At 44.8% G+C, this 22939-nt stretch overlaps 1 protein-coding gene across 2 annotated transcripts in view; it reads left to right on the top strand.

The window, feature by feature from the left end:
* Nucleotides 1-957: 957 nt before the first annotated feature.
* Nucleotides 958-22939, top strand: part of LOC108235554 (potassium voltage-gated channel subfamily B member 1-like) — a 38320-nt gene continuing 16338 nt past the window's right edge. The window contains exons 1-2 of one of the 2 annotated variants that reach the window (XM_017415643.3): nucleotides 958-1184; nucleotides 1943-2594. In XM_017415643.3, coding sequence (XP_017271132.1) covers nucleotides 2040-2594 — 555 coding nt within the window. In that variant the 5' untranslated portion in view covers nucleotides 958-1184; nucleotides 1943-2039. Of the gene's footprint in view, nucleotides 1185-1732; nucleotides 2595-22939 lie in introns of those variants that run through there. The other variant, XM_017415644.3, reaches the window with a different exon arrangement.

Below are 22939 nucleotides of genomic sequence, written 5' to 3'. Positions count from 1 at the left end.
TGAGGAGATGGCAGAGAAGATGTTTACGTTTGACCCCCGCAGCGCCGTGCTGAGGCAGCTTTTTTAGCGCTTCGCTTCCAGGCAGTCAGACTTTCTAATAATCCTTTTTGGCTGCGATTTCACTCATTTTCAGACTACTTTTTTGTGTTGTTGTTGTTTGCTTGTTAAGCCGATGAACTCTGACCTATGAATCATAAACACGTAAAAAGGAGCCAAAACTCAACTCAATAGGTAACAATTTGGCAAAGGACTTATTTGAAATGAGCAGAATTCTGTCCCAAAGACACAGTTTGTTCCAATTTGTTTACTATCTATTTTATAAAAATAGGATTCTGACACATAAAACAGGATCCCCGAAGAGCTGAAAGCCTGACGTACAGAAGATATGGGGAGAAAAATAAAATAACAATATGCCTGTCCACCTGCTGTAGACCTGACCCTCTTCTTGTGTCCTCCACCGGCCAGCTTCCCTCGTTCTTTAAGCACAATATGCTGCTGTGATCTGGCAGATGATAGGAAAAAGCAGGATAAGCTACTGATCAATCCCTCTTTAAAAGGATGCAAGAAAGTTTTGGTTTTTTTTCGAGATGACACTTAAGGAAATCAACTTTTTTTGCACAACTCAGACAGACACACACGGAGGCAACAATGCATGAAGGAAGCCTCTGCCCCTGTTCACCTCCCTTTCTTCACTCCTGGTGTTTTGACACAGGGGTTGCGTTCATGCACCATCAGCAGACACCTCCTGCTCTGTGACGTCACAGTTGAATCTGCTTCCTGTGTTTTCCCGCTTTGGGCTCCTCTGAATGGAACCCCCCTCCAGCCACACCAGAAGCAGGGTTCGAGCTGCGCCTCCTCCGGCTCTGAGAGGGTTAATTTCGCGCCAGAGGAGCCTGAGTGAGCAGCTCCACACACACACACTCACACTCACTCAGGGAGCTGTGAGCAGGTAGAGGAGACACACACACACACACACACCGCGGACTGTTGGACTCAGGAGCCCTACTTGTTGATTCGCTCCGGGGCTGTTCCTCCTTCTCCCCATCATGCCTGCGCGCGGCTCATGATGTCTCCGCCCGCTCCCAGCGGAGCGCAGGACACGGACTCGCCGAGTTGGAGCGCTCTCACTCCGGGGAGGATGCTGATTTGGATCCGAGAGGCGAAACGGAGCATAAGGAAGACACGTAAGCATCCGATTTATGCCTTCACGTTGTTCGCGTTTCCTCACCACCGCCGTGTCTTTGGTGTCATGTATTTGAAGCGGCTACAGTGACTGAACTGCGCATTTATTCAAATTTTGCCCTCCCCACCAAAAAATAAAATAAAATATATGCCAAAACTGTTGCGTAATTCGGTTGCGCATCTTTGACGCGCGCAAACAAAAGCAAAACTTTACGGAGCCGCCTGTGTTTGCATTTATTTGGAGTTTAAAGCAGAGAGCGGAGCATCTGTTTTTTTTTTCTGTTTTGGGTGGGGGGTGGGGGTGCTCGTCCCCGTCCCCTCAGAGCCGCTTGGGGGGATGAAACAGTTTGTTATGATCCGCTAATCGAAGCTGATCGTCCGGATCGGTCCGGGCTTGTTGCGGAGAGCAGCTCCGCGGCGGCTCCATGAAGTTTGAAGGGACGTGTCCCCGCTGTCCCCCGCCCGGGGCTGACACCCGGTTTCAGAACCACGGACAGAGGCGGGCGGACCGGGGCGTTTCAGCACCGGACAGCGCGCGCACGGTCCAAGCCCGTCATCCCTGCCGGTGTCAGCAAGAAAAGCGGCTGCGCCTCTCAAAGCTGATTAAAATATCTATTTGGTGCTCTGATGAGTGGATAAACCACCTGACATTGCTGCTGTAGGACACCCCGCTCACTGTCCGCTCCTGAATAATTCCCTCTTTTTTGTTTTTCTTTTCTTGTTTGTGTTGATTTTCTTTTATTTATTTATTTGAAACAAGCGCAAGGAACGCAGGGGGGTCCCTATGCGGCCATCCGCAGCAGCGGGTCTTCCTAATTCATCCAGTCCTTTCAAGTGACGGACTGAGCTGAGCGAAAATGATCAAGACCGGGGTTCGGTTGACCAGCACGCTGCCGCCGGAAACCATCGACATCATCCGGACCAAGACCCACTCCCGCCGGGTGAGGCTCAACGTCGGCGGGCTCCTGCACGAGGTCCTCTGGAGGACGCTGGACCGGCTGCCCCGCACCAGGCTGGGCAAGCTGAGGGACTGCAGCACCCACGAGTCCATCATGGAGATCTGCGACGACTACAGCCTGGACAGCAACGAGTACTTCTTCGACCGACACCCGGGCGCCTTCACCTCCATCCTGAACTTCTACCGCACCGGCAAGCTGCACATGATGGAGGAGATGTGCGCCCTGTCCTTCAGCCAGGAGCTGGACTTCTGGGGGATCGACGAGATCTACCTGGAGTCCTGCTGCCAGGCCAGGTACCACCAGAAGAAGGAGCAGATGAACGAGGAGCTGAAGCGGGAGGCCGAGAACATGAGGGAGCGGGAGGGAGAGGAGTTCACCACCACGTGCTGCTCCGAGAAGAGGAAGAAACTCTGGGACCTCCTGGAGAAGCCGAGCTCGTCGTTCGCTGCTAAGGTAATGCCTGCTTCTTAGTTCGGAGCCACAAACTTTAAATATTAGTTACTCCATTTATTTACATCTTAACGTGGTTAAAACAAAGAAAACATTAGCGAGAGAAGAGTGCCTAGTGGTAGCTGAATGCTACTTACACTAAACAAAACAAAACTTTTTTATATATATAATTAACATAAATTTCATTGTCTGCTTGGTCTATCAGAAATGGAAAGACAATAAAAATAAAAAATAACAGCCAAATAAAATAAATTTAAAAATCCCACTTCTTCCTGTTTATGTAGCCGCCAAGCTAGCTAGAGTTAACATTGCAGCACAGCCGCTGCAGGCAGATGAAAAATTAGTGTTTGTCAAAAAAATCCCACGAAGCCTTTTTTTACTTTTAAAGCATTTTTATGTTTTAGCTTTTCATTTTTAAGTTTAGAAAAAGTTTAGAAAACATTAGCGTCAGAAGTTCAAAATGGTGCCTGGGCTGCAGTGACCCCTAGTGGTGGCAAGATGATATAACAACTTGCACTCAACAGAAATTTTAAACTTAAAAATAAGAAAAATAAAACTAACTAGTATCAATTTCATTGTTTAAACTGTCAGTGTTGATTATTTGGAAAGTGGAAATAGAAAGAGGACAAAAAATAAATAAAAAACAGCCAACTCAAACCGGATTTCCACTTGTTCCTGCTTATGTAGCCTCTAAGCTAGCGTTAGCATTGCAGCATTATCCGCTGCAGGAAGCTGGGGAAATTATTTTTTTTAGCAATTTCATGAGTCCTTGCTCTACTTTTGAAACATGTTTATGTTTTTATTATTATTATTATTATTATTATTATTATTATTATTATTGCCATGTGGTAATCAGTTAGGTAACAGGACATGATATGAGTTACAACATTTTAAAGTCTAACATTTAAATACAGAAAACACTAATGCGGAAATGAATGTTGCCCTGGCTGCAAGAGCGACCCTAGTGGCGGCTAAGTGATATAGCACCTTACAATCATCTATCTTTAAAAAATAATTAAATTTATTCAAGTTAGCATGTTTAGATATTTTATTTGATCAAAATGACAATTAAAGGATAAGCTAGCATTAGCATTGCAGCATAGCCACTACAGGAAACTGAAAAAAATAGTTTTTACCCTGGACATGTATTAAAATACTAAATATTATAATGCATGATTATGGTTTAAACAAATGCATTATAATATAGTCCTTGGTACTCATAAAATTGTCTATTTTTTTTTACCATGTGGCAATCAGTTTAGCCAAAAAGTAACAAAGAGAGTGTCTGTTTTGTCCTTTAAACTTTATTTTTGGCAATTAATGGGAGAAATGGCACGTTTTTCTGCCAAAGAAGTGACTTGTTGCCAGTGTTTACAGGACTTGACTTTGAGAGTGGTTTTGAATTACTAAAAGTCATATGTCAGACTACATAGTTTGAATGTTTGAATTTTAATGAGATTTCATGGCATCCCAGCTTGTTTAGAAGTCTCACTTTTTAACCCGAGTCAGTGCTTACTGTCTGGGAGAAATGTGGCAAAAACAAGCTTGTCCGTCTGTCAATATTGAACAGCAACTGATTTAGCTGTCTAATCACCAAATATCAAATTAATTAGGTCTAGTTTTCAAAGAGTTGAAAGAAAGAGCTGGTAGTTGTTATTTTAATTGAACAATTACATCTTTTGTGCAAAATTGATTTTGTAATTTTGAAACATGACACTCCTCATTGTTTGCCTTTATTGGCTGCAGTCAGATATCGCAGCTGGTTGCGTCAGCATGCAGATAACTGGAGGTGATTAATGAATGTTTGTTTTTCAGTGGCAGGAAACAGGATGGAAGGAGCCTCGTCACTTAGCGTTAGACTTGTCAGCGTTGCAGGAAGCCTTCCTGTGCAAAATATGTATTTTTAGACCTTCACATCACACCCGCCCGCCCCTCTCTCCTCTCCACAGTCAGCCCTCTTGGCTGCATTTGCCACCTCTGTCTCATTTCCAGTCGAGTATTCAATCATCCAGCTCATTAACGGGCTCGGAGCTCACAGTCCTGGAACAAGAGAACTTCACTCCGCTGGATCAATGGCTGCTGTCGTGTTAACAGCACTTTTTAAACGAACAAAATGGTTAAATTATGATGCAACTGGGTCGATACTTAGTCAAGACGTTGACATGCTATGTGTGTGTTTTTGCAGCCAAGCTATTTGGGCAACAGGAAAGCGTGAACCGGAAAACTGGCACGAGTCGTGTGCTTATTTTTATTATTTCAGATTCAGCTTACAGTGAATTAAACGTCCCGGTGTCACGGGACGAGACAACTGAAACACAGACACAGACACAAAACACAGGTTTTGAAAGATAGAAAAAAAGAAGCTGTTCTTTGTCCTTATTACACAGTTTTAAAATTCAACAAAATAGTTTAGTTTTATTTTTGCTCGTCTTCTAAAGATGGGGTCAAGCTGAAAGACCTCCTGTGTGGAGCAGCATGGCAATTACTCCTCGAGCATTAGGAGGAACGCTAGGATGGTCAAATCATTAGTCAAAGATATTTCAAACACCTCTTTGAACAGGAGTTTCTGCATAATTTATACGACCCGTCTATTTAAAGAAGCTCTTCTATCTCTGACCTCGAGTTACTGAAGCTCTTAATTATTTTATTTCTTGCTAAAAAATTCACTCTTATTGCTTAAAGACACGAACTTCTGAACTTCTGTGTTCGTGCTGCTGAGCAGACTTCGTGGCGGCAAATTAACAAGAATGTTAGATTAACAAACAAGCAAACGCTCACTGATTATGTTGCCATGCACGCTGGCGTCCTTATTAAACTGCAGCTCGTCTGTTCATGTCTAAGAGGGAGCAAATATTTCTGTATTTTTGAGATTTGGAAAAAAAACTTCTCTGAACTGAGTGAATCATAGATGCCGGGTCAGTTTAAAAGTGTGTCAGAATCAACTTAAACTATTCTATTTTATGCGCGTAAACATATCAGTACTTTAAATGGAATTGTTTTGGATTAGATCAGCGTTATTGGTATCTATAAGTTCATTATTGCCAAATTGTGTTGAATCAGGTTTCTTTAGATATGTTATAATTAACTTCCCTTCCTAGTTTTTTGATGAATTGTGTTGAAAAAGCTCAATGTTTTCAATTTTCCGATACATTAATAGCAATATTTAAGGATTAAGATCCAAGATTTTATTGTCATATGTACGAGGTTTAGACAAATGTTCACTTTAATGCACAAAAAATACATCAGCATAACAACAATTTAAGTTAAATGTTAAAGCGACAATGACCGTCGGGCGGTGAGCTTCGAAGGGGTCAGTATAAGAATTACTTTTTACTTTTCCAAATGACTGTAAGTTAAACTGTTTCTGAATCTTTCTTTGTGTGTTGGTCACAGAGCCGCTGAGGCTCAGGTTAAACGTCTGTGAACCTATTACCGCGTCCAGAAACCGATTATTGTAGGATGTTATATTAAAACATATTTTCTGATATGCTGGTGTCCCTCAGGGAATGGCGAGCTTGTTTTTTTTTTCAAGAACCAACAAAGAACCCTAAAAGCCTCGGATCTGATTAGTTGGGCTCTCGTTGAATAATTTCATTTCATACTTTGCTGACATCATAACCCCTTTTTTCCCCAACTTCTGCTGAAATTTGCTTTTCACTGTTTATTAAAGTTCAACCAGACTGCTGCCAAAACAAATCCGTTTGAATGAGAACGTTTTATTACTTTGTTCCTGCTAACTGAGCTCCGATAGCTCGGAATCCCAAATATTAGAAGCACAGCCAGTTATTTTATAGCTTTATTATGCAACAGTGTTTGCGGTTTAAACTCATAACACGCCTCGTAGTACAATCACCGCAGAGTAATTCGTCTCATCCTGGGAATTTGCAGCGGTTTGGAAAACAATCGCACACCATCACGAGCATAATTTCTGCCTCATTAAGTAGATATTGCTGACATTCATTACTGTACGTTGAAGCTTTAACTCTCGTGTTCTCCTCTTTTATTTACACACTTTAGCTCGAAATAAATCTCTTCCTCAGCTGTGCGTGCAGTCCGAGGCCTCGGAAGCTTTTATTCAAACACAAACATCTCAGAGTCCAGTTTAACGCCGCGTGAGAGATGAAAACCGCGCCTCGCTGAGCCACTGTCTCATGCTTTGTTTTCTGTAAGAGACGGAGAACGGCTCCAGAAGCGTTGCGCCGGCCAAGCGGCGACTTCCCAAATTGCTTATTGCGCCTCATTCATATTTCAGCGCAGGTAAAACTTTAATCGAGCATCAGTGGCGCTTGACTCGGTGCCAGGGAGGGAGAGAAGGTGGGATCTGAAATAGCTCCAGCCCCAGATGTTTTCACACTCCGGGCCTCTTGGAGTTCACAACCTTCCCCCCTGCGCCCCCACAAAAAATAAAAATACACACGGGTCGCCCCTCAGACGAGCCATTTATTATCCCAAAGAAGCAGCGAAGGACACAACGGCCGCATGTTTACCATAAATGGGATGAGAAATTGCAGGTAATCATTTCATCAATAAAAGATGAGCTCCAGATGAGGTGCTGGAGCTGCTGGTGTAAAAGGCCTGTGTGGCTGTGACTGTAAACACGCCGGGGTGGGTTTCAGTCTCAGAGGGACTGCAGCCACTCAGGAAATCTCTCACGGGACTTTTAACTGTGGCAATAAAGTTTGAGACATCTTTGTTGGGAAACTCTTCTTCTCCGGAGCGCTTCCTGACAAATCGAAGCCGTGGGACTGAAGCTTTGAGTGGTTTGCTTCTTATTATCAAGACCTCCGTGCAGACTTTTTAACACGTTCAGATACACAAAGTACAGAGCACTCAGCTGTGTGTTGCGTAACAATTTAATTAGCAAATAGAGTAAGAGCGCCAAGGTCCTGGTAGATGATTTCTGCCTCCTAACAGCCTCGCAGTGGCGTCTTTAAACCCTGAAACTTCGGTTCGGGCGAGGACGCTCGAGCAACAAACCGACACTTGTTTCTCGTGCTTCGGACGAGGCTTTCTGAACTAATTGCACGGAAACTTTTCGTCCCGGCGAGCCACGGGCAGCCGGGACCGGAGGGCACTTAACTGAGCTTCTTACCGCGCATCAAACACGCCCGATTGACTTGACTGTAAAGCACTTTACTTTGTTGTTTGGGAAGTTGGAGTGGGAGCGCTGAGTGCATCCAGGCTCAGGCTGAGGGTGCTGCTGTGGTGGAGCGGCCCGCTGCATCTGTTAACTCCTGCACATTCAGCATTCTCGTCTCTTTTACGCTTTTATGGAGAAAGTCTGACGTTCAGGGATCCGTCACATCGGATGGTCTAGATCAGTGACCATCAACTGCTGGCCCGCAGGCCTTATCCAGCTCGGTGGCCCATTCTGTTCACCCTGCTGTGCGACATTATGAAGAAATCACACATAACCTGACACTCGCTCACAGCCAGGGCTGCTAAAATCTGGGAACTTTCAAATGAAGAATTTATAGAAATAAACAGCAATAAATCTGGAGTTTAAAACCCTGCAGGCCGCTTCTTTACAGGGACTTTAAATATAGGTGGGGGAAAAAATATTTTAGCATAAACTTGACCAGATTTCATGGCGGTACCATGCAACGAGAGGTACCACACCCTAAACAGTGATAAACTGATACCTGGACATGTAGGGACCAGATGGAAATAGTTTTGTTGTTAAAAATAATTTACTTTTGTTTTGTTCTTGTGTGGATACAGTGACAAAACACATGAAAGACGTCACAGAACGTAAATATCTTCAAAAAAGGGCTGCAGAAATCTTCAAAATCCATTCTTTTGAAGTTGTGACTCAGCGATGTTATCACATTAGGCTCAAACTCCTTATCTGCCAAAACAAAATGTTTCCAGTTTTTGTTTGGATATGATACAGTTTGTTTAAATTTCCCCCCAATTCTCAGTTAATTCCCATAAATCCCGTGGAAAGTTTCCAATGTGGAATGTTTCCCAAACTCCCCAGTTTAACTTCACATGGAAAGTTTCTGAGAAGTTTCCAGAAGTTTAGCGGGTCGGGCTCTTGGACCCCGTCATGAAGGAAACTCGTCTCTGTGGCAGCATGTCGGGCCTGAATACTGAGAGCAAACGGGACTCAACCCCTTCAGTGGGATCCAGGAGGAGGGACATCCGGGGTCACATGTAGGAGCAGAGAGAAGTTTTTAACAAAGAGGTTACCTGTGACCTTTGACCCCATGAACCTTGAAATCAGCAGGCATCATCTCTGACCCATGAGGTGTCCAGCTGTGCAGTTTGACGTTCCTACATCACACTGCTGCACAGTTAGAGCACTAGGTCAACTGGGATGTTGACCTTTGACGCTATGAACCTTGAAATCAATGGTGATCACCCTCGACCCATGAGGTGTGCAGCTGTGGAGTTTGACATGCCTATCATACAGCTGCAGTGTCAGAGCATGGGCTGATTTGTGACCTTGACCTTTGACCCTGAACTTTGGCCGGATCACCACCTAAATGCAATCACCTGTTCCTTCCACCATGTTGGACGTTTCCTGAAAAGTTCATGAAAATCTGTTCATAGGTTTTTGACTAGTCTTGTCCACAGACAGACAGAGAGACAGAGACAGATAGAAGACAGAGAGACAGATGCTACTGAAAACATCCTTGGTGGAGGTAATGAACCTTCAGGAGGAAGTAGAAGAAACCCTGTTTTTCTCACACACCTTGCTTTTGGTGCTTTCTTCAAACTCAACTTGTAATTTTCCCGTCTGATTAGAAACACTCGGGCCCTTTCTGGTCCAGGAGAGTATGACTGTTCGTTGTGACTTCAGGCCGTGGGCCACGCAGCGTTCTGAGGCAGTGCGGTCGCTGTAGTTTTTAAAGTTCTCCTCGGCAGCCCCGCAGCCTTCGTTCTGCCTCTCCTCGGCGTCTCTCGGCCATGCTTGGAATCGCAGAGGGTGTATTTCACGGGTTTGTTTTGAAGATTTGTTGCTGGGTAACAGCAACTCCTCCATTGCGCTTAGGTGAGCTTTGAATAGACTCAAATTTATGGCACGCGGTTTCCCAGCTGCCAGAATGATTACAGCGCCATTTATCGCAGTGTGGGCTCGCTCAGAGTCACGAGGAGAGTTCGGCGCGCTGAGTCTCTCCATTTCTTTTTCCCCCCATCATCCTCGTCTCCTCGAGTTTCTGTTCCTTCTTCTCCTTATTTAAAACAACCTAACCAGCATGTTAGTCTCTGCACAAAGTCTGAATAAAGATTTAAAGGCGTCTAAGAATAAATCATCTTTACGCTCCGAAAAGTCTTTTTTTTCTGTCTTTCTCAGCTCAACCTTGAGGAGGCAGAAGCTGAATTGAAGTTGAAGTCTCTGGTTTTCAGATGCGCCGTCTTCATTCTAATTATTGCTAATGCGATTTAGCTTTTTATCTCGCTTGAAAGCTTGCCTGTTCAGCGACAAGACAGATTGTAACGAACCTCTGTAAACAGAGGGGAACATTAGCATTTATTGATTCAGCGCGCGTCTTCGACTGGGGTGCAGGAAAGCACGCGAATGGGAACTCGGGAAGCAGCGTTCCGGTCGGAGTGGCGGCCGATCTATGGAGAAGAGTCCGCTCATCTGTGAGGCGGCGAAGATGGGGATTAAACTGTTTGCGTTGCCGTCAGAGTGCCTTCCGTTTGCATCTTCTCTGGCTAAGCCTAAATGATTTATTGAGGATTTCAAAAGAGTTTCTGCTGCAGCCACGACGCTGAGGGGAAAGTTTTGCAGGAACTCATTCTGGAAGCTGTACATGTGCTCGCGCTCTGTTGCTGTGACAGAGCCGGGAGCTTGAAGAAATGGCGTGCCCGTGAGCAGTCCCAAACATCTCTGTGGTCCTTACAGGTGCGGCGTTCCATCCAAATGCTGATTGAGGAAAACGCAGTGTTAGATAGACTTTAAGGAGGCACCAAAAACCACAGACAGCTGAGAAACGGACACAGATGGACACGACGCGAGCCCCTACCAGCTGAACTAAATAATTCCTCCAAGAGTGAAAAACAGACCCGGAACCGGGACTTTCTGATCAGTCGGGCAGAAACACATTTGCTGCGTTTGATGAGTAGAAATCTAAGTTTTGGTTTGTTATTATCAAGAGACTGAATGACTGGGATGTTAGGGACACTGTAAGCCGAGATGTTAATATGGGATCAAAGTGGGCTCAGTCAGCTCATATCAAATGAGAGGGTGCAAAAGTTTAAACCACCCCACACTTATTTAGACCTTTCTTCCAGGAAGCCAGACTTTCTTGTAATCTTTTTAAACAATCATGGTCGATAGTTAACCAAGGTTTCTGTAGAGTTTTTTTTTAAGGGTTTCGTTGGATTTTGTCTGCTTTTTTTTTTTTACCCACTCTCCATTGTTTTTTGGGAGTAAAATATGAAGGAGTGAGGAAAGACTGAAGATCTTTGCTCTGGTCACCAAATGTGAATGTGTTTGGACTGGGGGAGGAGGTAGTGAGACCTGTACAAACCCTCAACATCATCATTCTGTCCCAGGTTGAGCTCAGGATGCAATAACATTTTTACAAGAATCTCCTTTTCCCAAGACCCTCGGCTGTTTCAGTGAAGTCTAAAACACTTTCCTGGAAATACATCCTTCAATGTGACACCGTATTTGTTTTCTTCCAGTTTTTTGTTTTTGTGCTGTGAAGATACCTTCTTTGTATTAGTTCCAGTTTGGCTCCTATGGTTTCAGGGGAAAGTAGGCGACTTCTGAGACTTTTCCCGTTCCCACAGAGCGAGGTGATCCGGTACGCTACATTAGCTTATCACAGAGGCCAGCCGAGGCGACGCAAAGACCCCACATCCACTCTGCATGCCAGCTCCTTTTGACAGGCTCACAAAACCCGTGCCTCCTTTTTCTTCCGGTAAAATGCCTTATCCGTCTTTCCCCGTATCCCTCGCCCACTGCTGCAACCAGGGGCTGCAGAGCTCGACGTTTATAAGGTCAGAGGTCAGTAGCGAAGGGGGACAGAGGCATGGCTGCTTTGCCACGGAGCTTCATTCATTATTCAGACGGGCTTGTCGGGGAAAGAACGTTTCTCGGTGCGACGCGGAGCGGCGTGAGGAGTGATGGTCATCAGCTTAGCGGGGGGAAAACTTAGCAGAGTTGGACACGTGAAACTAAAACCACCGCGTGCTTCCTTTTTGCGCTGAAGCTCAACGGGTTTCCTTGCTCAGTAAGCAGGCCGTGATTGAAAAGGTCAGTTTCCGTCTGCATGACTGAATAATGGATTGAGACTGTTGTTGACAGCAGATGTACTTTCTGCAGATTCAGTCCATCTCCAGGCTTTCAGATTCTTCCTCTCTCTCTCTCTCTCTCGACACGACACGAGTGCTACAAGTGATTTATGAACAGAAAGTTGGTTCATGAAACTTTAAACACCCACCTCCTTTCTGTACACCTCATCTCCAGACAATTAGCAGTCAAGCAAATAGTGGAAAAACAATCCACTGATTCTCATAACGAGCTTTGGCTATTTATTTTTTAATTTTTTTCTGTGTAAGAGCTTTATATCAATATAAATCAGAAAAAAAATTATTATTTTAAACTGAACCGACAGTTCTCTGGTTTTATTTGGCTGCTTTTTTTGTTCAGTTTCTGTATAGTCCTCTGACCATGACATCCTTTTGTGCCGTGTGCTTAATAAAAATATCTTAGTGTTCAATCGGAGGACAAAAGAAAAAGTGTCACGCCTAAAAAAAAAGAACTATTTACAGCAAATGAACAGTATCTAAAAGTCACATATTTAAGAAGAAAAGAAAAATCAATCTAAAGGACCTGAAAGATCCATCACCTTTTAGCTTATCATCTACTGTGTATCGACTTTTCCGCTAAAAGCTCTTTAAGGAACAACTTGTTAGTGCTAAAATACCATTTCATGTCTTTGTAACCATGTTTTCTTTCCTTCTGTTTAGGAGTCATGAATAACTATAAGCGTTACAGCAGTGGTCTCCAATCCTGGTCCTCGAGGGCCACTATCCTGCATGTTTTACTTGTTTCTCTGCTCCAACACACCTGATTTGAATCAATGGGTGATTAACAGGCTTCTTCAGAACATGAAGAGGTGATTTAACCACTGAATCAGGTGTGTTGGAGCAGGGAAACAAGGAAAACATGCAGGATGGTGGCCCTCCAGGACCAGGATTGGAGACCCCTGCGTTACAGTAAGAGATATAACAAAAGAATCTCCAGGTGCCGAGCTGAAAAGGCAGACAAAGTCCAAAGAAAAACTTTGAAAGAAGGCCTATTTTTAAATGAGCGATGACTCAGGACTTTTGCACTGCGCCGCACGCTGACTTATCCCTAAAGTTATGGCTTTTCATGCGCGAGATCTTCATTTAACTGATACGGCTGAGAGGGAAATGATTTTTCGAGGTGTTACGAAAAACAGCAGGTTTCTCTCATCAGATTAAATCAATTAAACTTGTTTTGTTTTGTTTTTTGTATCGAAGCCGCTTCCTTGACGTCGTCGACATCTTTAATATCTGTTTGTTGCTTCTTCTCGAGCAGGGCGGAGAATGAACACAAAACGCGGAGCGATTACTGTCCTAATTTAATGGCTTACTAATGAGCGGAGTGCAGTAATTGTTGCCTCCACATCTCCTCCTTTTTGAGATGGGGCTGGTCACATGATATGCAGAGGAAGATAAGGTTCAGCACTCTTATTCAAATCAGCTCCTTCCCTCTAAGTCTATTAGCTTATTATCGTCAGTCGATGTCATTACGGGATGTGCCTCGTTAAAAAGGAGCAAAGAAAAAAAAATAGATATGTTTTGTCAGATATGTTTTCACGATAAAGAGTTTGTTGAAAACAACCAAACCCTTTAACCCCTTAAATCCTATTCAGACAGCAACAAACACATAAAAAAACCTTCAACCTTTCTGTAAATTTCTGGTCTTAAAGGCAAAAAAAAAGAAAAACTGATTGCGAGCTTCTAGATGGGCAAGCAGTAATTACCCGAACTCGATCCAGAACCCAACACCGGCGGACGAACGGACAACAACCGGTTCAATTAATACAAGGCGGCCTCCGGGATCAGCCTTCGGGTCGGCACCTCCGCCGTGCTCGACCCGGGGGGGGGGAATTAAAGCAAGCGTCCGGTTACGGCTCGCGGTGCCGCTCGTATTCCCTTACGCCGTTTAGACAGACGCCGGTGACACGCTTGGACATGAAAAATTTAGTAAACAAAGCTTCATTTCCATTCTGTTATCTTCTCACACGAACATGGTTTCTAAATTAACAAATATATATATATATATATAGAGAGAGAGGAATAAAGAAAAAAACAACAAAAACAAGGCTGCCTGTTATACTAATTGCCTTCTGTGCTCTTAGTAGTCTTTAGCAAACAGAAGGAGAATGAAAAGCAAACATGATTAAACCTCATCAGCTGTTGCATCCATTGTCCAGCTCATATTCAGACTCTTATCCTCTCATGTGTCAGCTGTACAGCTTTAGATTCAGATGGCTGATAAGTAATTTAAAATGATGGCGCGCATCGGGTTCGCCCCGCTGCGAGGAGGTCGAGTTCATCACGCCCCCGCCATGTACCGCCGACGACTCCCGAGGCGAGCCTGCGCGCGGTTTCAAGGGACGACGCAGCCCCGACGGTGGGGCCGGGCCGAGTGGGAGGGAGGTTGGAGGTTTAATGAGGTTGTAATGACGGGGCCGAGAGCTTGTGGCCCTTTCGCGTTTGCTCCGTTTGCCCTGCAGGTCTGTCGGGTTTACTCGCCTCTCCGCTCACCGTGGAGGGCTTTAAAAGGAAGGAGCTGCTGCTGCTTCAGGAATGAATTACTCCACCAAGATGAAAGCCCAGTCCAGTTTGATTTCCGGATCAATGCATCCACCCACAGTTTTACTTCTTGTGGGAGAGAATAACTTATTAAAATGCAGGCAAGTCGATGATACAGTCTGTGTACACTCAAAAAATCAAAGAAATACCCATACACATGTTAGATCAGCACACATAAACATATGTGGGCCGGGCTTCAAAATGAATGAATGAGCTCTGGCTGCAGTGCAGAAAAAAAGTCAAAAAAGTGTAAAAAATGAGTCCATGAAGACACCATCTAGCAGTCCCGGCAACTAAAATAGCATAAAATCTTACTAATCTACCTTTAAATCAAAGTTTTCTAACAGGCATGTCTTCACAAATAACATTAGTCTTATAATCCTTATAATTTTCCTTTAAAGTTGATCATTTATCAATTTCAACAAACTACATCTCGTTTTTGAAGCTTTTCAGACGGAGAATTAGAAAACAGTATTGACCTAATATTGAGAGATTTCCTCACTGTGACTCATTTTGCCAACAGGGTCACATGTTAAGTTTCAGGCGACGAACGCTTAAAAAGGATATCTTTGTCAAAAGAAAACTACGCAGTTGATTCGATTTCCGTTGTGTTTATTCAACAAGTTGTTTTTTGAGTGCACATAATAAAGGAAAGAAAACGTGTAATCACCTCAGCGACCTGGGCGCTTTCGCCTATAAAGCCATGGTAATTCTTCCAAATTGTATTCGCGCGGTGACATTTAGAGGGACAAAGAGGGAGAGATGCTGCTGTTAATATTATCCAGGGTGTTGCTGAAACTAATGAGGTACGGCCTGCGAGGAGTGATAAAGCCATCTCGGTGTAACATCCAGCACAGACCCAGCATATTGTCTACCTCAGCACAGTAATGGCACTCCACGCCCAGGAGACTGCTATAAATAAATGCCGTCATATTGATGAACACACACAAAACTGCACATCTTGACTCACTCTTTCTTTTTTTTTCTCCCCCCTCATGTATGTTGTTTTCTCACTCTCTGCCCCCTTGTGAAACGCACGTCTTTAAATAGACTCGTTGATGTTGCCGTTCTGTTGATTGTTTGTGACGGGCCGGAACCGCTCTTCGTCGGACTGCATCAAAACCCTAATTTCCCCATCAGCAGGCCGCCACGTTTCGCAGCCCCGTTTTTTTTTTTTGTTGTTGTTGTTTGTTTCCAAATTAGCGCAGGGTGCAGCCGAGGTGCCTCCTGCGTGTGAAGGCCGACGGGAAAGGGAGATTTGGTGTCGAGACAGGCTGGCGCTCGAATGATTGGTGTGACAGCGCGGCGTGGATGCGAGGACGGGAAGTGGTCGGGAGGTGGGAACACGGGGCACTCTGTTCCTGCTTCTGAAGGAGATGGAAGAAACGCATGTTTTCTTTGTCTCGGTTTGAAATTGTTTACTTAGAGAGACACCCAGTTGTCTCTTGAGTGTGTAAAGCAGGAGCCAGCAGGTGATTAGCATAGTTTCAAACTAGAGAGGGACGTCTGATGTGTCTCTTTTCTAAACCTTATTGATGTCATGAACAGATATAATCCTCATGTTTGGCTGTCATGTCAGCTGCTTTCAAGGAGAGTCGGGGTTTATATTGGAAAATCCACAAGATGATTCTCTGTAAATGCACCAACATGCGGCGTAAAATCTCACAGGTCTGCCGGATTTGGTTCAGTCATATCCAAAAACTAAAAACAGTGCCGTGTTTTCCACAATACAAGGCGTACCTGACTATAAGGCGCGTCGTCGTGCACCTCCCAATTTTTGTAACTTGGCGTGGACCGCGCATCGCGCTCTATTCAAAATGGACGATTTCATTGCTCTAGCGGAGCTGGTTCACATGTATCAGCATTTATATGATCCCTCTATGAGAGATCACAAAGATAAACTGTTCAAAACTCACGGAAGAATACTGCACCGCTATTAGCATCAGCTAGCTAGCACCAGCTAGCTAGCACCAACTAATGTTATTTCAGGAAGCCAAACTCGTTGTTTAGAGCAAACTAGAGTTCGTAACAAATCCATCAAGGTTGAATATCTTCTTACAAGTTGTTTTGATATTACATCTTAAAACATTCATTCAAGTCCAATTTGGTCAACTTTTGGCTTAAAATGGCGGACTGTGAAGAACAGACACGGCTCATCTCCAAACACTGGGCCCAACCTTTTGACCCAACATCTGGTCCAAACAAACCCAACAGCTTTAACCCAGTAACTGAGTTTCCCTGCAGCGTTAGTGTGTAGCACATGTGTTGTTTTCTAATTTAAAACGTAACTGCACAACCCTGCAGGAAGGTGCCACGTGGACCGGTTTTGTTTGGATACCAACAAAAAATGCAGCCTGGTTTGAGGCCTCCGTTACATTTCGATCACTTGTCACAAAGTTTAATCTCTAACAGGGATTATGGGTGAGAGATGTGCCTTAATTGAAAGTCTTTATTGCACATATTTACAGTGAAATGCTCATTAAGAAAATTTGAAAAAATAAAAATAAGAACAGCCACGTAAGAAAACACAGAGAGCACACCATTCATTCAGGCTTATCCATTGGTTTGAAAGGTATATAGAGTAACAGAACGGTGTAATAAATCGTTCAAGAAATGAGCTAAAATTGCACTTAAGAATCTGAATTTAAAAGCCAGATGACCCACGGGTAAAAACTCCTTTTCTGGCTGTTTGTTCTCGACTTTTAACATTTCTGTGGACCACTTTGTTATCGTATTTAAGAAGTTATAAACGCTGGAGCTTGACAGAAATCCACAAAACTAGCACGTTCCAGGAGTTACATGAAGGACGAACCAACCGTTGGACAAACATAAAAGTAACACTGATTCCTTAGCAAAAAAAGAAGTGGCTAATTTTCCGAAACGCTCAACCTTTTCGTTAAACGAGAATCAGCCAATAGTAAAGCGCATGTAGACAATTTAAGGGCTTGTTTATACTTGTTACCTAATGCCTGCTGTAATTAGAGCCTTGGGGGTTGTTTCATTTGCACTTGATGGCACAAAACTAATAGACCTCTGAAGCACACGAGCAATTTTCTTCAAAGAATTAAGAGTAAAGCGCCGAAGAGTCGGTGATGGGGACTGTATAAACAAGGAAGCACCACTGCTCCCCCGATTCCTCTACAGGCAACACCACGACTAGAATAGCTCTGTAATTCATCTTATAATACCCTGAGAGGAGTCACCCGTCACCATGGTACGCTTATCTTTTTTTGTATTTTTTTAAGTGTAAGAACAACAGTTGACGTGTGGGGAAAGAAACATTGTTTCTGGGTCAAATCAGTGCGCGGTGTAATGGCACTTTCCCTGTTTCTTTTTGTTGCCAGTCAAGTGTGTGTTTTATCCTTCTGAGTCGGTAAAGTGAGGCTTGGGAAAGCAGATGCGCCCCACGGGCCTGCTGGGACGAGCGTGCACAAGTGAGTTTAAAATATGTAAGTCGTGTGTGTGTGTGTGAGCGAGCATTAGGGCCACGTCCCCGTGGAGACAAATAGTATTGATGGTGATTGCATGAGACCTCTGTGGTGTGCTGACTGAGTAGGAACTCGTGTCTATCCGCTGTAATTACACTCAAGGGCGGCGCTGTGGGTATCCCAGCCTCCGACTCACCTCGGTGTTTATCAGAACAGAGGAGGTCCTTTTCCACCTCTGACACGCCGACGACTGTCTCTCATTAAAAGCGGCCCATGCATTCACCTGAGTTTATGAAGCTGCCAGGGTTTAATGCGGAGAACCGGCGCAGCTAATAATAAGTGCAGAGAGGAGGGCGGACTGTGCGTTTCAGCCACCATCCCACTAATATGAAGGCAGCGGTCCCAGGAGTCCCTGTTTCCTTCAGCCTGCTGCTCTCGTTTTTTGTTTTTTTTCCGGCTCTTTCTTCTATACCTACCAGACACCACTTACTGCAGGGACACAACCTTTCCTCAGTCTGCTGTGAGATATAGGTCGGAGAGATGCTGGCAGCGGGTTGGTCTGAAGTGGGCCAAAGGAAAGGAGAGGAACAAGTAATGCTGATAGTCAAACAGTGTTGTGGAAAGTGAGTCAGACTGAGGGGAACTTGACTTCCTTGTTGCTTCATAAAGACGTTTGTGTTTCCTGATGCAGCTCTTTAAGGACAGACTCAGCTGAGAGGTTGAAGTTGGGCTGAAACCAACAAAATGAGGATAAATATTTGTTAGCCTGACTGTGATGGACGAGTTCACGATTTAAATCCACGCAGGGTTCGTCAGTGGCGTGGCGTCGCTTCTCACCAAGAACTGCTTTGGTTTGAATCCTGGCAGTTTCCTGGAATTAAACACTCAACGTTCCTGAGTCCAAACAAAACCAAACATTTGGACAATTCGAGCGTAATAAAACTCTTGGAATGTAATTATTAGAAGTACATCTACCACTGATAGATCTCAGTTAACACAAAAAAGTCCTAAACTCAGACAGTTTTACACGTACTGAGCTAAGATTTTGGTGTGGTAGTAGTTGACGGTCATCCCCATCTCATACTTCAAGCATGAACAGATTGCGCAAAATCTGTTCGCGAGGCGGCGGACGATTAGCATTTCTTTAATAAAGGCGACCGTCGTAGTAAGAGCGTCAGTTCCGACCTGTGCCGCGTTGAAAGCGTGTTTTATTTCTGTTACAGAGTAGCAGAAACATGCCACATGAAGAGTGCGTCCACTTCTGCGTCTTATTTCACTTCATCATTTAATACGTTTCACCAGTTTTGGATCCGACCGGGCCTTCTCCGAGCTTCTCTGTCAAACACGCTGAATCTGCAAGAACCGGTCTTCTAATCGCAGAGTAACCTAACACCTGTCTGAGTCTGACGTCTAAATGTCTTTGTGGAAAAGCTTGAAAAAGAAAAAAAAAGCTCCTAAAAGGTAGACAGGAGGCTGAAATCCTAAAAAAAAAAAAAAGTCTTGCGTATTTGCAAAAACTGAGAGTAAATCAACAAACTCCAACCGTTTTTAGATGTTTTTAACGATTCCCAGAATGTTCTTCCTTTATATTTTGCTGCTGTTGAGCTCAGCGTTACTGCCACCTGCTGGCGCGGCGTAGGTACTTCATCGTTTTTGTCGTTCGTGTGGATAACTCCTCCATTTTATTTTTTTTGCCTTTCCTAAGGGCTTTTCGTTACGGAGTTCAGTTTGTTTCAGAAGGAATCTGGTGTCTTCTTGCCGGGATCAAACCGTCACCGATATATCGCTCATTTCTAATTGAAAGTGAGGTTACCGCAGCTTAAGTGCAGAAACCACAGCAGCATTAAAGCCGGTCAGAGAGCCTCAGACTTAAAAGAACAGCGCGAAGGACGGTTGGATGGCCGCCCACCGGACGGGCGACAAAGCACTCGGCCTAAAGCGAGGTCGGATCGAGCTGAAACGGGCGGCCGTGCAGATAAAAGACATTAAAGAGGAGAGCACAGCCAGGAGAAGCGTCGCTCCTGGCGGTTTTGAATCTGGGCTCAGGATCTCCATGTAAGGCAGCGATTGGCCGAGCCGGCGTGCCTGACTGTCGGCCGGTTTACAGCAGCCGGGATGGATATAGGCAGCGTGTGGAGCGTCAGCCAGCGGCCTGACATGTGTTTAGGTGTTTCTTTTCTCCGAGGGCCGCTCTCCTCTCGAAGCCTGAAGGACGGTGGGAGGATCATTTTATTTGTTTATTTATTTTATTTTTCCCATAATAAATGCGTCTGCCTTTGTCGGACGGGGGGGGGGAGGTTCTCGCGCCGCGGAGACGTACATCTTGCTCAGGACAAGCGGCTGCTCTGAACACGCACTTTCAGGATTAAAGGGTTTGTTCCACTTGCAAATCATGGCCTCTGTCATCCTCACTTTATACAACGGCACAGAGGCAAGATCAGCGCTGACGTCACATCACACTCAATCCTCAGAGAAAACAAACACTACTTTGGCAAACAACAGCTCTTTGGCTCCATGTTTTATGACTAATTCTAACTAACGGACAGTTAAAGGGGTAGCTCAGATCTTTTAAAGTGTTGGGTTTTGTTTTTTTGGAAAAGGTTATAAACAATTAATAGAATACCTCCCTGTTGTAGATAAATAACTTTTACACCATCTTCAATTTAGCTTAACATGAATACTCCGTCAGAAGTTATATTAGTGGCCCAGCTTGCACCACGAGTGCTACAGCTAGCTGCTGCTGCTCTTTTATTTTGCAAATTAACCATAAAATTTTGTGTAAAAAAAAAAACAACATTTAATGCTGATGGCGGCGTAAAAACTGCATCAGCGCGGTGAGAATTGGGCTCCGTTTCAAACGGAGGTCGTTTCAAAGCGCCATCTGCTGCAGGTAAGATGGTTATTGCTGTTAACCTTTACACGGGAGCCCGCTCCGAAAGGTTTGAACTAATCACTTCATGGTTGTTGTCATCCAGGAACTAAAACAGCGCGTTGGTAGAAGTCTGCCCATTTTGGATCTATATGTGAAGTAAAAGCGAAGTCGGACTCCCCCAGCCTTTGTTTCCATTTAGTGTTTTTTCTTTTCTTTCTGTGATTAAGACTCGGAGCGTGTCCTTTTGCCGCTTGCGTAACAACAACACGGTGAAGCCCTGCCATGCTGTTTCTGCGGCTCCTGTTCGGAGATGCGTAAACAAACTCCAAGCCCCGGCCCACGCGTAGCGGTGACAGCCGTGATCATAAACACCGAGGGGCTGTAATAGGACGGCTCTAGTTACCAGAGTAATGTCCTTCAGGCCTCTGTGTTTATGATCTTGTGTAAGCCTGCACGCCGTTGAAAAAGCCAGCCGCATTTGTTTTTGTCATCCATTACCCTGCTTATTGTTTTCATAGTTCTTAAGTCTACAAACTGCTAGAAATTCAAAATGCTGATGAACAAAACGAAGATCTCGTGCCATCTGTTAGCGCTCAGGGTATGTATTAGGGAGGACTCTCAGCTACCGCCACTCCACGTTTTAGCTCAATATCTGTAGCACTGACTGACTTATAGACATTTTTCTGTTTGCTGAGCTTGATTAGCTGTAGCGGCCATCTTGAATCGTGTTGACTCCAAAAGTTAATCAGCCGTAGTCGCACTTCTCATAATTGCTCCCGGAGAGTTTCATTAAAATCCGTCCTCTGGTTCATGAATTGTTTTGTTAACAGACAGATGAGGTCGACTCCAACAGCTTATTCCGAAGTTTCAAACAAAACGCCCTCGTAACCTGTTAGCGCTCGGAGCATGTGACGGGGTCGACTCTCAGCTACCGCACGCCACGTTTCAGCTCAGTATCTGTAACACTGACTGAGTTGGAGCCACTTTTGCGTTTGCTAATGCCGATTAGCTGTGGCAGCCATCTTGAATCGGGTGGACTCCAACAGCTAATCAGCTGCAGGCGCACATTCAGTGATTTCTCGCTGAAAGTTTTAATGAAATCCGTCCACTGGTTCATGAGATATTTTGCTAACAGACAGAAAACAAACAGACGGGACGCGGTTGCAGAATCGCCTGCCTTTCAATGTGGAAGCCATTTTTTTTAACCTAAAATTCAAAACAATTTGTCACTAAGGTTTGTCCTGTTTTTTTTTTTTCTTCCCCATGAGACACAGAAGTAGCAGAGACTTCCTGTAATGAAATCTGCTGGATGTGGGTGGTCTCAGCGAGCAGCCTGTCACATTCCCAGCTGACTAACGCTGCTCACCCAGACGTCTTCCATAAATCACGAGTCCCGGCTCCCTGGGAAGGGAAGGCGAGTTTTCCCGTTTCGTGCCCTTCCCCGGCTCCGTGTTTCGCCTCGCGTCCTGAATGCCTCGCTGCGTCTGTTATACGAACGCTGAAAACAGGCAAAACAAACAAAAACAACAAAATAGCCTCATGTCACCATGGCAACTATCAGCTGAGCCGTGTGCCAAGACGCCACCCTCCCTCCCCCCTCCACGAGGACGTGTGTGTACAATCAGTGCTGCTGTTTGTCCAGGTGTGTGTGTGTGTGTGTTCACTTTTAAATACAGCTAAAAACAGAAATGTGTGTGTGTGTGTGTGTGTGTGTGTGTGAGGTAGAGCTTCAGAGCTTGTTTCATTATCCTCCCACTGCTTTTCCTCATTGCTGGATGCTTTTTTTTTTTTTTTTCCTCCTCCTTATTTGTATTCATTTTGTTTACAGATCCGTCGTCTTCGTGGTGCTGACGACGAGACGGACAGGCAGCGTCTCTGTCTCGTCTCCGTCCTCTCTGTCTCGCTGCGGCTGAACCCCCGCTCTCACGTTGCCCCGCGAAACGTCCGGTCGACCGGCACGAAGCCACGCGTGATGAGAAGTTCCTGGTTTGTTTGTAGCTCGGGCCTCGGAGCTCAGAGATGATGTCGGTTTTAAAGGTTAGCTTCCCCCCCCCCCCACAGTGGAAAATGTCAGCCTCGTCCCCTTCTTCTCCCCAACAACTTCGCCTCACTTTCAGGGAGGTATTTGAGACAAGAAATGGGTCACTTTTTTTAAAGTTTCCTTTCCGCCTGCTGCCTCGGGTCATTCGGTGGACACGTCTTCAGTGGAGCAGCGGTGCCTTCGGGGGCAGCCAGGGCCG

Source organism: Kryptolebias marmoratus, linkage group LG4, assembly GCF_001649575.2.
Source record: "Kryptolebias marmoratus isolate JLee-2015 linkage group LG4, ASM164957v2, whole genome shotgun sequence".
Taxonomy (NCBI): domain Eukaryota; kingdom Metazoa; phylum Chordata; class Actinopteri; order Cyprinodontiformes; family Rivulidae; genus Kryptolebias; species Kryptolebias marmoratus.
This window is presented reverse-complemented; position numbering and strand designations above follow the sequence as displayed.